The sequence below is a fragment of the Salmo salar genome, chromosome ssa13 (assembly GCF_905237065.1).
Source record: "Salmo salar chromosome ssa13, Ssal_v3.1, whole genome shotgun sequence".
NCBI classification, from domain to species: domain Eukaryota; kingdom Metazoa; phylum Chordata; class Actinopteri; order Salmoniformes; family Salmonidae; genus Salmo; species Salmo salar.
In genome coordinates this window covers 98020601-98038285 of record NC_059454.1, presented here as the reverse complement: position 1 = coordinate 98038285, position 17685 = coordinate 98020601, and the positions used below count along the sequence as shown (strand labels likewise).

At 41.4% G+C, this 17685-nt stretch overlaps 1 protein-coding gene across 1 annotated transcript; it reads right to left on the bottom strand.

The window, feature by feature from the left end:
* Positions 1 to 537: 537 nt before the first annotated feature.
* On the bottom strand, positions 538 to 16915 carry LOC106568350 (guanine nucleotide-binding protein subunit alpha-14). Its single transcript, XM_014138624.2, has 7 exons — positions 16636 to 16915; positions 3031 to 3215; positions 2723 to 2877; positions 2375 to 2503; positions 1887 to 2016; positions 1477 to 1630; positions 538 to 1148 (listed from the first exon to the last, which is right to left on the bottom strand). The coding sequence occupies exons 1-7, from the start codon at positions 16754 to 16756 to the stop codon at positions 955 to 957; spliced, it is 1068 nt and encodes a 355-aa protein (XP_013994099.1). The 5' UTR covers positions 16757 to 16915; the 3' UTR covers positions 538 to 954.
* Positions 16916 to 17685: the final 770 nt, after the last annotated feature.

Genomic DNA, 17685 nt, shown 5'->3' with positions numbered 1-17685 from the left:
TGTTAGCTAATCCAAGTTTATCATTTTAAAAAGCTAATTGATCATTAGAAAACCCTTTTGCAATTATGTTAGCACAGCTGAAAACTTATGCTGATTAAAGAAGCAATACAACTGGCCTTCTTTAGACAAGTTGATTATCTGGAGCATCAGCATCTGTGGGTTCGATTACAGGCTCAAAATGGCCAGAAACAAAGAAAATTCTTCTGAAACTCATCAGTCTATTCTTGTTCTGAGAAATGATGGCTATTCCATGCGAGAAATTGCCAAGAAACTGAAGATCTCGTGCAACGCAGTTTACTACTCCATTCACAGAAGAGCGCAAACTGTCTCTAACCAGAATAGAAAGAGGAGTGGGAGGCCACGGTGCACAACTGAGCAAGAGGACAAGTACATTACAGTGTCTAGTTTGAGAAACAGACGCCTCACAGGTCCTCAACTGGCAGCTTCATTAGATAGTACACGCAAAACACCAGTCTCAACGTCAACAGTGAAGCGGCGACTCCGGGATGCTGGCCTTCTAGGCAGAGTTCCTCTGTCCAGTGTCTGTATTCTTTTGCCCATCTTTAATTTTTTTTTTTATTGGCCAGTCTGAGATATGGCTTTTTCTTTGCAACTCTGCCTAGAAGGCCAGCATTACAGAGTCGCCGCTTCACTGTTGACCCGCAAAACACCAGTCTCTATGGAGAGTTCTCAACGTCAACACTGAGCATGAGGACAAGTACATTAGATTCACAATAATTTGATGTTATTTTAATGGACAAAAAATGTGATTTTCTTTCAAAAACAAGGACATTTCTAAGTGACCCCAAACTTTTGAATGGCAGTGTACATCAAAATGTCTAGCTATGGTAAGAAAGTGTGTTATTCACGACCACAGTTACTCCGTAGCAAAACTGGAACCCCAAACTAAAATAACACGTTTGTAGCATATACAGATCTTTGACCACGCTAGTCCTAAACCCCTAACCCGAACCGATCCAGGTTTTCTTGGAAGACTGTGTCCCTGACAGCTTTGGAGACAACTCTGATGTTCTCTGTATCGGTAGCACAGGTGAAGTGGTTGTACAGAGATTTGTGACGCCCTATGTGCTGCTCTTTGTACATATTCAGGATGAACATCTTAGCAGACTCTGCATCTCTCTGTGGACCTTTAAAAAAAATACATTTATGAAAAATAATGTACGTAAAATACACTGGGAGTCGCTTCGGGCATAATACGGTCAGAGTTGGGGTCAATTCCAGTTCCTGTCACTTGAATTGGATATGGACTCTGTTTTTTTATATATAGGAATGAACTCTAATTCACTGGAATTTAGGTGGAATTGACCCCAACCATGGATATGTAAAAGTTATTGACACACACATATCAAGGCATAACTATCCAGTGTACTTAGGAAAGTACTCAGCAAGGTTGGAGTATACCATGAATATACAACTAAATGCATGACTACCAGTGTACTAGTCTAGTGTACTAACCAGTGAACGCTGAGAAGTAGTCTGCTAGGTTGGAGTGTAAGATCTTGTCCGCTAGGAGGTCTGTTTTGTTGAGGAAGAGGATGATGGAGGACTCCTGGAACCAGGGATAGGTGACGATGGTTGTAAACAAGGCTTTGCTCTCCTCTAATCGATTCTGCAAGGAACATAAACACATAGGAAGATTCAGATCGTGTTCAAATTTGTTATTGGTAGAATAATATACATCTAAAAACACTTAGGCTTGGAATTAAATTGAACCCTCCACAGCAGTGTTCACACAGCATCTTTGATTATACACTACTGCACACATACACAATGAAGGGAGTCTACCTGGCTGGTAGTGGTAGTACATTTTACAGTACCCCAAATAATTTATTTGACTTTATATGACCACGGGAGAAACAACTCACCACATTGGCGCTCTCATAGAGGACCTGGTCGTACTCGCTGAGAGCCACCAGGAAGATGATGGAGGTGACCCTCTCAAAACAGTGGATCCACTTCCTCCTCTCTGACCTTTGACCTCCAACATCCACCATCCTGGTAAAAACAACACGGAACACATCTCAAATCACACTCTATTCCAGCTATAGGGCACCACCTCTAGGGTGTCATTTAAAATGCTGCCATGGGGAATACTTCCTTCCCTCATTCCCTCCACTCTTCCTTGAAGTAATCACTGGTCTAACATTACTAAATAAGTGGAGGTAAGAGCTCAACTACAGTACATAGCTTTCAAAGATCCAAACAAGTTAGATCAGAGATTACTGCAAGGAAAGAAGGAAGGAAGGAAGGAAGGATGGGTGGAAAAAAGTATAGTAGAAGTATATAAACAGAACCATAGCCTCAGTGGACAACAAGGCTCTGACACCATTACTCCAATAGAGAGGTCACTGACCTGAAAATGACAGTCTTGAGGTCAAAGGGATACTCTATGATGCCAGTGGTAGGGACCCTGACCCTGAGGATATCCTGCAGAGTGGGGAGGTATGAGGGCGCAGCGATTCTGTCCAGGTCACTCAGGTAACTGTCATGAAAATAACAAGAAAATGCATTGGCAGTGGCACATACTTTGCTAAATACCCTAACACTAGATACCTGACTTATTATGGAGTGCATAGTCACATCTATCTATCTATGGATAAAGATCACACATTTGGCAGAATCAAGGAGCTGGGACTTGTTGAGTGTACACGCATGTATACCTTAGCTTGGACTGAGTGAGTGGGTAAAAGACAAATCTCACTATTTGGTAGAGTCAGAGAGCTGGTACTCCCTCCTACGCTCGTAGCACGTCTGCATGCCCTGGTCACTCCACAGTCTTCTGATGCCATCCACCTGCCATGGTTCCAGGTTGGTCAATATGTCTGCCTCCACCCTGCTCAGCTTGTCTGCATGGCTCTGGAACGCACAGAGATGTCGTTTTAGATATGGAAATAAAAACCTATTCATAGAGTAGATGTTCCTAGAGATTGATACTTAAACTTATGAACCAGCAAGCCCCTTTAGAAAAACACAATCATATGATATTGAATCTTCTGACAAGCTGCTTGCAATGTTCTGGTGATCTTTGAAATCAATCCGTAGGGTCTTCATGGCTTGGATCATTTTCTGAACAGCAATGACGATGTTCCCGTACACCAGTTTGGTGAAGCCTCGCTTGTCCTCCTCGGAGTAGCCAGTCCCATGGATAATCCTCATCTGCTTGATGAAGGTGCTCTTCCCACTCTCACCAGTCCCTGGGAAAGGAGAGACATGAGTCTGTGAATGTCAGTGTGTGTCAGGATTGGGCTCAATTTAGAATTGAGAGTGCCTCACAAATCCCAATTCAATTCTTGAATTTAAGTAGTAAACAGGATAAAGAATTTCAATTCAAATTTGAATTAAAGAATTTCACAAAATTCAATTCTATTTCCTATGAAATTCAAAATGCCTCTTCTAAATTAGGTCTAGTCGTTACAAATATACATATTGTACATAAAACATCAAACATGTTGTTATACACATGCATATCAAATATTGATGAAACAATAGATTTTCAGGACAATCTTAGAAGGAATGATCAACGAAAACAAACATTTATGCAAATATTCTACTAATTTCCTGTTTTTGGGACTACAAACTGTGGAGGTCTATTGGAGTCAATTCCAAAATTGTGAATTGAGCACAACCCTGAGTGTATGTGTGTTTCGTTTTACTATCCTTGTGGGGACCAGAAGTCCTCACAAGTATAGTAAAACAAGGAAAATATTTTGCCGGTCCCCACAAGGAAAAATGGTATTTATGCTTATTTTTTATTTTTGAATGGGATTCAATTGTTTAGTCCAGACAAGGATAGTAAAACAAACGTGTGTGTGAGAGTTTATGTACGCATGTGTACGAGAATGTGTGTGTTACATGTGGGTGTGTGTTACATAAAAGGTACCACTGTATCCACATGCATTGCATACTTTGGCTTATTGGCCAATAATATGACCTTTAGAGCAGGAAAACATTGAGAAGTTTGTTAACTAAAGCTGAAGGATAAGATTGGTTTGACCTTTCTTCAATGTCCTGTAATGCTTAACGCATTCCTAAAATAACCTAAGAACAATCCATGTTTTGATAGTAAGTAGTAAAATGCACCGTGTGAACATTTTGCAATAGTGCAGTAGGCCTTCATGTAGCTATTACAATAGTACGGTGTGGCTAGTAATCATTTCACTATGAGAAATTCTGACATTAAATTGCATTGTAGTTGGGCTCACATGTTGACTGTTGCATTAAAATGCAAGCCAGGATCAACTACTGCCACTTGTCCACATACCACACATAGCCATAACTGCTGATCAGAGAGATAAAATGTGCTAGATGACAGATTGGATAGAAGAGAGATGCAGGTGACTCAGTTTATTTAGATAAGTGTGACGGTAGGATAGAGGCTTTCAGCAAGTGCTTCTTGGTCCCTCTCCAAGTAGTTTTGAAGGATTGTTCTATGAAAGATAATGCCCACTCACCATCAGTCACCTCTAGACTACACATTCAGTCACACTTTGTACAGTACATTTAAACTATGTCATGCAGAGGTACAGACAGTCATTTAAAAAATGTAGCCTACTGTTATTCGACCTGACTGTAATTACTCTGCCAGTAATACTAACCTTTTTCAGGACTGAAAATCACCAAGACAAAAAGTGTAGCCTTGTTCTGAGTGTCTGCTCAATTATCTACTGGTTTAACAGGTTTCTATGTGGAGAATGGGGTTTGGAGTGACTCATACCTATTCAACTACCCAGGGCTTCTCTGGAGAACAACTATGATAAGAAAACTTGTTCTGTCAGGGAAGATGCAGCATACTATTCCATAGAGGTGATATATAGACTAGATGTTTATCTCATGGTGCAGGAGGGGATGGCTGCTGTTTTACGGGTCCTAACCAATTGTGCTATTATAATATTTATTTGCATGGTTTGTAACAAATTGTGTACATAATGTTTCTTCTAATTTCTCTTATGACTGAAAATAGCTTCTGGATATCAGACCCCCTGTATATAGCCCAGTGGCTGCTGAGGGGAGGATGGCTCATAATAAAGGCTGGAAAGGAGCAAATGGAATAGCATCAAACCATGTGTTTGATGTATTTGATACCATTCCACAGATTCCGCTCCAGCCATTACCATGAGCCCGTCCTCCCCAATTAAGGTGCCACCAACCTCCTGTGATATAGCCTTGTTATTGTGTTACTTTTATGATTCATTTTTTTTGTAAATATTTTCTTACCCCTTATTTTCTTAAAACTGCATTGTTGGTTAAGGGCTTGTAAGTAAGCATTTCACAGCAAGGTTGTATTCAGCGCATGTGACAAATACAATTTAATGTGATTTGATTTGATGATTTGATGTCTAAAGAAAGCAAGTTTATAGGCTACATTGTTTTCAAATAAATATAAGGCTATTTTAATTATTAAACATGTATATGGTGGATTATTCAGAACTTCCACAGCTTCGATTTACTTCTAACTGAAAGCCTACCGCCCCCAAAAAAAAAAACGACAAAATTGTTATGTTCTTCCATGATTTCAAGTTAGTAGCCTTTTATTGGACAGACTAAATGGTAGGCCTATGTGGGCAGCAAAATCAAATCGTACCTAGCACCCTGAATACCCCTGCAGATTTAGAGGTCCAATGTAGCCATTTTATCTCAGTATTTCTGGGTAACAATAAAGTACCTTACTGTGATTGTTTATTTTTCACAATTTGAATTGAAAACAACAATAGCTTCTTAGCAAAGAGCAAATTCTCAAGCAAGAATCTTGCTAGGAGTGTCTGGGAGTGGTCTGAGTGGGTAGGGGAAACAAACATATTGGGGAAACAAACATTTGATTTATTGATTGAGACGGCAGAAACAAACATGGCATTTCACAAGTCTTCTCCTTGCCTTACTGATGTTTGCATTTATTTACATTCTGTATAAAAACAGATTTTCATAAAAACAGATTTTATGACAATGGCTAGGTTTCAATCCAATTTTGTGACAGATTTTCATGTGAATATTTTACAATTAACTGATAAAGTGGACACTGGACAGGTTTAGATATTGGCAGAGAGGTTCGAAACTCTAAATGTGACCCGTTTCAGGAAACTAGGCATATGTCGTGGGTCACTACCACACAGGAGAGCCATTTGAACTTAAACCTTTTTGTTTTTATCAAAATAGTTTTGGGGGCAGAAATGCCTTCTCAAACACATTAACCTTCATGTGCCTTAGTAAAAAACTTGTATGTAAATACGAAAAAAACATTTTAATTATGAGCCTAGTTGGTTAGGCCACAGAAAAAGGCAGCAACCTTCTCGCTAGCCATGATTGCCTGAGATAATGAGTGCCGAGAGATGAATTTGGATTGGTGTGCCATATAGCACGCTTCTGTCTATTTGAGCTGGTCAGTAGGTAATCCTGTCAAAAGCAACTTTTTTTAAAGAATTGCGTATTAAAACGTAACAAAAAAAGAGTCGACTATGCAAGTATCCATTTTATTAGAACTTCACTGCAACTACTGTTCAGATTACTCTCGTCTGAGTGTGCCAGAGTGACTTGACACAACAACGGGCCAAGCAATGGAAACGACACAGGACGTCTTATGCATTCATCCATGTATACGGGTAAGTCTAGCAACAGTTTCAGATATTACACATTTCTAATTTTGTCAGAAAGTTGCTAAAGCATACTGTTAGCTAGCTAGGCTTGCTTGTTAACATTGGCTTGCTTGCTAACATTACGTTTATGATCTGTGTGTAGTAATGTTATCTCAGAATACCATTTCGCATTGCTAGTTATAGCCTAATGTTAGCTAGCTAACCTATTTGGTTAACTTTAGCTAGTTATGACAATCGGTTTCTATTGCTAGTACTCTATGGATTAAGATTATGGTTCAATGTTTAGCTAGCATGTCTAAACAAAAGACTCCACTTTGCCAGATGATTACATGACCCATCAAGTTAGCCAGGTATGTCTGACGGTGATTACGGCTATCTATTGTATAATAATGCCAAAATATTTGTATCTGGAATTTGTCTTTCAGCATCAGTAGAACCCTCCTGACTCTCCTCCACCAGTCATACAAGGAGAATGGTCTAATGCCTCCCATCAAAATAAGAGCTGGCCCAAGCAAGCACAGGTTACACCTGAAGAATGAGGACGAGTGGTGAACTTCATCAACAACTACGCAGAGGATAATGCAATAGTATTACCAGGACGCCACCCAGGACACAAACACTTTGGTGGAAAGCTACTGCCATTCCATGTGACAAAAGCAGAAGTGTGGAGTCTCTACAAGGAATCGATGACAACACTTGGTATGTAACGCATAAGCAAAACGTTTTGATTATTTAATTGACCTCAAACACGATTGGCACTACTTTTATTGTTCTAACATTATTTCTGTATTTTCTAGAGATGCGTGTAATCGGGCTGTGTGTTATTTTAATTTCCAGTTTCCAAGATTATGTTTCCGTATACAGTGCTGCTGCTCTGCACATTTGTAGGTAAGTGAAACTTACCTGATAATGATTCATTAAAAAATGATCTTACGTTTTACGTTACATTTTCTTTTCATTTACTTAATGTTCTTTTGTTTTTTGCAGGTGCACTATCATTCTGGACCCTACGCAGCCAGGTCCCATTTCCTTTTAAGCTCCTTGCAAGTGTGGCTTGTTTGGTGTCCACTGGCTTCCAGTTGAAGCTCGCATCTGCTACAAGACCATGGTGCTTGCCTACGGAGCTGTGAGGGGAACGGCACCTCCGTACCTTCAGGCTCTGATCAGTCCCTACACCCAAAGAAGGGCACTGCGTTCATCCACCTCTGGCCTGCTCTCCTCCCTACCTCTGCGGAAGCACAGTTCCCGCTCAGCCCAGTCAAAACTGTTCGCTGCTCTGGCACCCCAATGGTGGAACAAGCTCCCACACGACGCCAGGACAGCGGAGTCAATCACCACCTTCCGGAGACACCTGAAACCCCACCTCTTTAAGGAATACCTGGGATAGGATTAAGTAATCCTTCTAACCCCCCCCCCACCCTCCCCCCCAAAAAAGATATAGATGTACTATTGTAAAGTGGTTGTTCCACTGGATATCATAAGGTGAATGCACCAATTTGTAAGTCGCTCTGGATAAGAGCGTCTGCTAAATGACGTAAATGTAATGTAATGAATACCACAACAAGTCAACTACTTGATTGATGAAGGCATGACATCCAGCAAAGGCATCAGCGCAATCAACTACAAGCCTAATTTCTTCACCAACTACGGAGTTTGGGAAAAACATATGTACCTAATTTGTGATAACTGCAGTGGCCAAAACAAGAACAAGTTTGTGCTCTGGTATTGTGCCTGGCGGACCCTGCACAAGCTCCACCACAATCTGGACCTTCACTTCCTGATCACAGGCCACACCAAGTGTGCCCTCGACTGGTGCTTCAGCCTCACCAAAGCAGCGCTTCAGAAAGACCAGAGTGAACACTGTCTGAGATTTCTGGTGTTGTGAAGGACAGCACTGTGACAGGGGTCCACATCCCACAGCTGGTTGGACTGGAGGATGGTACGGTGCTGGTGGAAAAATACTGTATGGCTGGCAACAACACGTTACTCTGTACTCCGCTGCCACAGTTCAAGCAGTACCAGCACTTCAGGTGAATATTATTTTCATTGCATTGTATGAGGTTATTCTTCTAATCTAAACTTGGAAGGTGAAATGATGTTGTGCAAGGTTGTAATTAATTTTTTTGTTGTTATTTCCTGTTTTACATTTTCGATGCTCTGGAGCCTGGTGTTATTGTCGCCAAGGAGTGTTCGGACTCAGTCGGGACCAGGTTTCAGCTGCTGCGCAACGCTAACACCCTTCCTCCCATAGATGGTCTGCCTGTACAAGCACAACCTGGACTGGACACAGCTAGACAAACATGTTTTTGAGAAGATCAGGGAGTTTTGCACCGAAGAGGCTATGGACATCACATGCCCTACACCAAAGTCAAGGGCAAGAGAGAAACAGGCTCTCAGAATATAGATCCCCTTGTTCATGCGTGGTTCGGACGGCCCAGTCATCAGTACTATCTGCAGTGCCTCTATTCTAATGACTCTCTCCTAACACACACTCCATACGTTGATGCTACAATTATAATTTATTATCCTGCTGCTCAGCCACTTTATCGCTGATTGTATGTATATAACTACCCCATCTATCACTGATATTGTTCTTGTACATACTGTATATTATTTTATTTCTTTGACACTATCTATTTCTGATATTGGTACTATGCAAGTAACCATTTGGCTGTACCGTTTACACCTTCTGTAGACACCCATCCACTTGGAAATATGTGGCTGGGGGTATCATGTATCATGGTGCCGGAGAAGATGGCTGACATTTTACGTGCTCCTAACCAATTGTGTTTTTTGCCCTTTTTTTTTAGCGTTCTTTGTAACTTATTTTTATTTTTTTACTTATTCTGTACATAATGTTGCTGCTACCGTCTCTTATGACTGAAAATAACTTCTAGACATCAGAACAGTGATTACTCACCACGAACTGGAAGAAGCTTTTTTTTCCTTTAACCTGTCTTGGCTAGGGGGCAGTATTTTCATGGCCGGATGAAAAACGTACCCAATTTAAACAGATTACTACTCTGGCCCAGAAACTAGAATATGCATATTATTAATAGATTTGGATAAAAACACTCTGAAGTTTTTAAAACTGTTTGAATGGTGTCTGTGAGTATAACAGAACTCATATGGCAGGCAAAAACCTGAGAAGAATCCAAGCAGGAAGTGGAAAGTCTGAGAAATGTAGTTCTTCTTTTGATTCTCTATCGAACCTACAGTGTCTGTGGGGTGACGTTGCACTTCCTAAGGCTTCCATTGGCTGTCTAAAGCCTTCAGAAAGTGGTTTGAGCATTCTCCTGTCACTGGGCAGATAATAGGAGCTCAGTTACTGACTGGTCTGCCTGGCAACAAAGGGATTGGATATGCACTGTCACACGAGCACACCGTTCCTACTTTTTCTTCTTGAATGAATATGCTATTGTCCGGTTGGAATATTATCGCAATTTTACATTAAAAATACCATAAAGGTTGATTTTAACTTCTCTAGGGCCGATTTCGTCCCACCTACGTAACAGACAGTGGAATCCCGTGGCGCGTTATTCAAATACCTTAGAAATGCTATTACTTCAATTTCTCAAACATATGACTATTTTACACTATTTTAAAGACAAGACTCTCGTTAATCTAACCACAATGTCCGATTTCAAAAAGGCTTTACAACGAAAGCAAAACATTAGATTATGTCAGCAGAGTACCCAGCCAGAAATAATCAGACACCCATTTTTCAAGCTAGCATAGAATGTCACATAAACCCAAATCACAGCTAAATGCAGCACTAACCTTTGATGATCTTCATCAGATGACAATCTTAGGACATTATGTTATACAATACATGCATGTTTTGTTCAATCAAGTTCATATTTATATCAAAAAACAGCTTTTTACATTAGCATGTGACGTTCAGAACTAGCAAACTTCCGGTGAATTTACTAAATTACTCACGATAAACGTTCACAAAAAACATAACAATTATTTTAAGAATTATAGATACAGAACTCCTCTATGCACTCGCTATGTCCGATTTTAAAATAGCTTTTCGGTGAAAGCACATTTTGCAATATTCTAAGTAGATAGCCCGGCATCACAGGGCTAGCTATTTAGACACCCACCAAGTTTAGCCCTCACCAAAGTCAGATTTACTATAAGAAAAATGTTATTACCTTTGCTGTTCTTCGTCAGAATGCACTCCCAGGACTTCTACTTCAATAACAAATGTTGGTTTGGTCCCAAATAATCCATAGTTATATCCAAATAGCGGCGTTTTGTTCGTGCGTTCAAGACACTATCCGAAAGGGTAAATAAGGGTTACGTGCCCGACGCGTTTCGTTACAAAAAAATTCTAAATATTCCATTACCGTACTTCGAAGCATGTCAACCGCTGTTTAAAATCAATTTTTATGCCATTTTTCTCGTAAAAAAGCGATAATATTCCGACCGGGAATCTGTGTTTTAGTACAAAGAGAGAGAAAATAAAAACATGGTGTCGCCCCGTGCACGCGCCTCAGCTCATTGTCCTCTGATAGACCACTTAACCAAAGGCGCTAAAGTTTTTCAGCCAGCGGCTGGAATTACATAATTCAGCTTTTTCCCGGGTTCTGAGAGCCTATGGGAGCCGTAGGAAGTGTCACGTTACAGCAAAGATCCTAAGTTTTCAATAAACAGAGCCAAGAAGCCCAAGGAATGGTCAGAGAGGGTACTTCCTGTACAGAATCTTCTCAGGTTTTTGCCTGCCATATGAGTTCTGTTATACTCACAGACACCATTCAAACAGTTTTAGAAACTTTAGGGTGTTTTCTATGCAAAGCCAATAATTATATGCATATTCTAGTTTCTGGGCAGTAGTAATAACCAGATTAAATCGGGTACGTTTTTTATCCGGCCGTGTAAATACTGCCCCCTAGCCCTAACAGGTTAAACAGCGTTTGACATGCTTCTAAGTACGATAATGGAACATTTTGACTTTTCGTCTCTCATTCTGCGCTCGTGCGTTATACGCTTTGGATAAGTGATCTGTACGCACGAACAAAACTGAGGTATTTGTACATAAATATGGATTATTTCGAACAAAAACAAAATTTATTGTGGAAGTAGCAGTCCTGGGGGTGCATTCTGACAAAGGTCAGCAAAGGTAAGAGAATATTTCTAATACTTATTCTGAGTTTAGGTTGCCCCGAACTTGGCGGGTGTCTGAATAGCTCACCGTGATGGCTGAGCTATGTACTCAGAATATTGAAAAATGTGCTTTCTCCATAAAGCTATTTTAAAATCTGACACAGCGGTTGCATCCAGGGTTAGTCTATCTATAATTCTTTAAATAATTGTTATTTATTTTGTCAACGTTTATGATGAGTATTTTTGTAAATTGATGTGCACATTCACCGGACGTTTTGGCGGGAATACATTTTCTGAACATCACGCGCCAATGTAAAATGCTGTTTTTGGATATAAATATGAACTTTATCGAACAAAACATACATGTATTGTGTAACATAATGTCCTAGGAGTGTCATCTGATGAAGATCGTCAAAGGTTAGTGCTTCATTTAGCTGTGTTTTGGGTTTTATTGACACATGTCCTTGCTTGGAAAATGGCTGTGTGATTATTTTTGTCTATGTACTCTCCTAACATAATCTAATGTTTTGCTTTCGCTGTAAAGCCTTTTTGAAATCGGACAATGTGGTTACATCAAGGAGAAGTGTATCTTTAAAATGGTGTAAAATAGTTGTATGTTTGAGAAAGTTGAATTAAGACATTTTGTTGTTTTTGAATTTGCCGCCCTGATATTTCACTGGCTGTGTCCCGCAGGTGGCGTAGCCCATAGAAGTTAACAAGTCCGACAAGCCCGAAGCGAAGGACATACTGCTTTCCCGGGAACAGGCCCAAATCCCCATCATTTGTGTGAAGAAAAGACGGAGAAAAAGAGGACGGAGGTCGGACTGCCTTCTGAGAATTCGTAGGCGATCAAATAAACCCCCACTTCCTTCCGTTCTACTAGCTAACATTCAATCATTGGAAAATAAAATTGGCAACCTACGAGGAACATTAAACTACCAATGGGACATTACAATTTCTAATATCTTATGCTTCATGGAGACGTGGCTGAACGACGACATAATCAACATACAGCTTGCTGGTTATATGCTGAATCGGCAAGATAGAACAGCGGCGTCTGGTAAGACAAGGGGGGGGTCGGACTATGTATATTTGTAAACAACAGCTGATGCACGATATCTAAGGAAATCTCAAGATTTTTCTCACCTGAGGTAGATAATCTGTAGACCACGCAATCTACCTAGAGAGTTTTCAACTGTATTTTTCGTAGCTGTCTACATACCACCACAGACCGATGCTGGCACTAAGACCGCACTCAATGAGCTGTATTCCGCCATAAGCAAACAGGGAAACGCTCATCCAGCAGGTGACGCTCCTTTAATGCAGGGAAACTGAAATCCGTTTTACCAAATTTCTATCAGCATGTTAAATGTGCAAGCAGAGGGAAAAAAAACTCTAGACCACCTTTACTCCACACACAGAGACACGTACAAAGCTCTCCCTAGTCCTCCATTTGGCAAATCTGACCATAATTCTATCCTCCTGATTCCTGCTTACAAGCAAATATTTAGGCAGGAAGCACCAGTGACTCGGGCAATAAAAAACTGTTCAGATGAAGCAGATGCTAAGCTACGAGACTGTTTTGCTAGCACAGACTGGAATATGTCACGGGAGTCTTACGATGGCATTGAGAAGTACACATCAGTCATTGGCTTCATAAATAAGTGCATCAATGACGTCGTCCCCACAGTGACCGTACGTACATACCCCAACCAGAAGCCATGGATTACAGGCAACATCCGCACTGAGCTAAAGGTTAGAGCTACCGCTTTCAAGGAGCAGGACTCTAACCCGGAAGCTTAAAGGAAATCCCGCTATGCCCTGCGACGAACCATCAAATAGGCAAAGCATCAATAAAGGACTAAGATCGAATCATACTACACAGCTCCTACGCTCGTCAGAACTGGCAGTGCTTGCAAACCATTACTGACTACAAAGGGAAACACAGCCGAGAGCTGCACAGTGACACAAGTCTACCAGACGAGCTAAACTACGTCTATGCTGGCTTCGATTCAAATAACACTGAAACATGCATGAGAGCATCAGCTGTTCCGGACGACTGTGTGATCACGCTCTCCGCAGACGATGTGAGTAAGACCTTTAAACAGGTCAACATTCACAAGGCCGCAGGGCCAGATGGATTACCAGGATGTGTACTGCGAGCATGCGCTGACCAACTGGCAAATGTCTTCACTGACATTGTCAACCACTCCCTGTCTGAGTCTGTAATACCAACATGTTTTAAGCAGACCACCGTAGTCCCTGTGCCCAAGAACACTAAAGTAACCTGCCTAAATGACTACCGACCCGTAGCACTCACGTCTGTAGCCATGAAGTGATTTAAAAAGCTGGTCATGGCTCACATCAACACCATTATCCCAGAAACCCTAGACCTACTCCAATTTGCATACTGCACCAACAGATCCACAGATGATGCAATCTCTATTGCACTCCACACTGACCTTTCCCACCTGGACAAAAGGAACACCTATGTGAGAATGCTATTAATTGACTACAGCTCAGCGTTCAACACCATAGTGCCCTCAAAGCTCATCAATAAGCTAAAGACCCTGGGACTAAACACCTCCCTCTGCAACTGGATCCTGGACCTCCTGATGGGCCGCCCCAAGGTGGTAAAGGTAGGTAGCAACACATCCGCCACACTGATCCTCAACACAGGGGCCCCTCAGGGGTGTGTGCTCAGTCCCCTCCTGTACTCCCTGTTCACTCATGACTGCACGGACAGGCACGACTCTAGCACCATCATTAAGTTTGCCGATGACAACAGTGGTAGGCCTGATCACTGAGAATGACGAGACAGCCTATAGGGAGGACGTCAGAGACCTGGCCGTGTGGTGCCAGGACAACAACCTCTCCCTCAACGTGATCAAGACAAAGGAGATGATTGTGGACTACAGGAAAAAGAGGACCGAGCATGCCCCCATTCTCATCGACGGGGCTGTAGTGGAGCAGGTTGAGAGCTTTAAGTTCCTTGGAGTCCACATCACCAACAAACTAACATGGTCCAAGCACACCAAGTCAGTCGTGAAGAGGGCACGACAAAACCTATTCCCCCTCGGGAGACTGAAAAGATTTGGCATGGGTCCCCAGATCCTCCAAATGTTCTAGAACTGCACCATCGAGAACATCCTGACTGGTTGCATCACTGCCTGGTATGGCAACAGCTCGGCCTCCGACTGCAAGGCACAACAGAGGGTAGTGCGTACGGCCCAGTACATCACTGGGGCCAAGCTTCCTGCCATCCAGGACCTCTATAGCAGGCGGTGTCAGAGGAAGGACCTAAAAATTGTCAAAGACTCCAGCCACCTTAGTCATAGACTGTTTCTCTGCTACCGCTCGGCAAGCGGTACTGGAGCTCCAAGTCTAGGTCCAAGAGGCTTCTAAACAGCTTCTACCCCCAAGCCGTAAGACTCCTGAACATCTAATCAAATGGCAACCCAGACTATTTGCATTGCCCCCCCACCCCACCCCCTCTTGTATGCCACTGCTACCCTCTGTTATTATCTATACATAGTCACTTTAATAACTCTACTTACATGTACATATTACCTCAATTACCTCGACTAACCGGTGCCCCCGCACATTGACTCTGTACCAGTAGCCCCTGTATATATTCTCGCTTTTGTTATTTTACTGCTGCTCTTTAATTACGTTTCCTTTTATTTCTTATTCATATTTTTTTAAATGCATTGTTGGTTAGGGGCTTGTAAGTAAGCATTTCACTGTAAGGTCTACACCTGTTGTATTTGGCGCCGTTGACTAATACAGTTAGATTTTATTTATAGCATTTCTTTCACATGACACAGCAATTTAGTGTGTCTGGGTAAGCGTCATCTAATATTTATAAAATATTTCTATCTGGACACTTTCTGTTTGCCTGGAATTTTTCCTTATTATAGGTGACTACTAACTGCCACTGTTAGTCTTAATCTTTACTACACTACTCACTGTTTTGCGCATGACCTCCCGTGTGAATCCTTAAAGAGATGGGTGGGGCTGGCTTAAGAGGGTGTGAACAAGCCTTCCCTGCGGCTCAGTTGGTGTGCAACGCCAGGGTTGTGGGTTCGATTCCCACGGGGGGCCAGTACAAAAAAAAAAAAATGTAAGAAATGTATGCATTCATTACTGTAAGTCGCTCTGGATAAGAGCGTCTGCTAAATGACTAAAATGTAAATGTAACAATGCTGAATGGGTGTAGACAAAGGAGAGCTCTCCAGTAGGTACCAAAACATTCAAAGGCTATTTTCTCAAAAGTGAGTTTACAAGTTTGTCAACTTTCAAAGCAGAATTACTTTCCCATTGTTCCTCAAATGCAGTGTATGATATACAATTTTGTAGCTCTGAGTCTCTACTTGTATCCAATGCAAAAAACACAATTTCAAATTTTGCTACCTAATACGGATTTGAGCCAGCCGGTCACCTATTTCTTATTGGTCTACTTACTAATTTACCGCTAAAACAGGCCGACATATCAGGCAGTCTTTTCAAACAGCTCTTACACTAAAAAGGGATTATCTTTGTTTTCACCATTTCACAGTATTATTCCAACCTCCTTCCACAGTATTATTCCAACCTCATAGTGTGGAAATACATTTAAAACCCAGGAAATGTAGTTTTTGACTGCACTGGGTCTTTAAATGGCACTGATCCATAGCAGAGTAAAGACAAGTTGAGTTACGAGTTCAAACTAAACCGCAGAGAATGGGAACCACTTGAGGAAAGTCAAATGTTCATTTGCAAGATTAAAATAATTGTCGAAACGCTATCTAGACTAGGCCTATTTCTCTAACAATTATTTATTGACATAAAGTCAACTTGGAGTAGCGTAGTTAACTATGCCTCGCGCATAAAGTTGCCGAATAACCAATTATACAAATCATACGCCATGACTCACCTAAAAGCAACAACTTTATCTCCCGGTGAGATTCTCTCTTGTCCCGGCGAAGCTGTCTCTCAATCTCCTGATGTATCTTATTTCTCTCCAATTCTTCAGCCGACATACAGCATTCACCCATATTGGTGCCGTGTTGTAGCCGTCCGTAGGTAAGGTGAGGCAGATGGATAATGATTTTTATTCCAACCAGGGGGATGCGGGTCAAGATAACGTCCTCCGTCCCTGTCAAAATTCAGAAGTCATGCTTACGTGAAGGAACCGGATCGCATTCCTAACATGCATTTAAACCAGAAGCAGGTGATGTAAGCCAGGGTCTCCCAAACTCGGTCCTGGGCCCCCCCTAGGTGCACGTTTAGTTTTTTGACCTAGATGATTCAAATGACCAAGTCATCATCAAGCTTTGATTATTTGAATTGTTTTGAATTATTAATCAAATGGCCACCTGGACTATTTACATTGCTGCTACTCACTGTTTATTATTTATGCATAGTCACTTTACCCCTACCTACATGTACAAATTACCTTGACTAACCTGTACGCCACAGATTGACTCAGTACCCCCTGTATATAGCCTCTTTATTGTTATTTTGTGTGACTTTTTATTCAATTTTTTACTTTAGTTTATTTAGTAAATATTATCTTAAACTACATTGTTGGCTAAGGGCTTGTAAGTAAGCATTAAGGTCTGATTTTGATTTGAATCGGCCATGCGTTGTTCTAACGACTCTCGTTGGTGGTAGGAAGAGTAGACCAAAGCACAGCGTGGAAAGTGTTCATGATTCCTTTATTCAGAAAAACACTTAAACAAAATACCAAAAGGCAAAAACGAAAGCGCACAGTTCTGTCAGGCACGGACACTAAACAGAAAACAAGATCCCCCACAAACCCACAAAAGACACACACACACACATACACACACACACACACACACACACACACACACACACACAAGTTGGGTTGTAATTATTTTACATTTTACAGGTAAGGTAACTGTCACCAAGTAGGGTAGGCTTTTCACCATACAAACTGGGCTGTTCTGTTGATATTGTA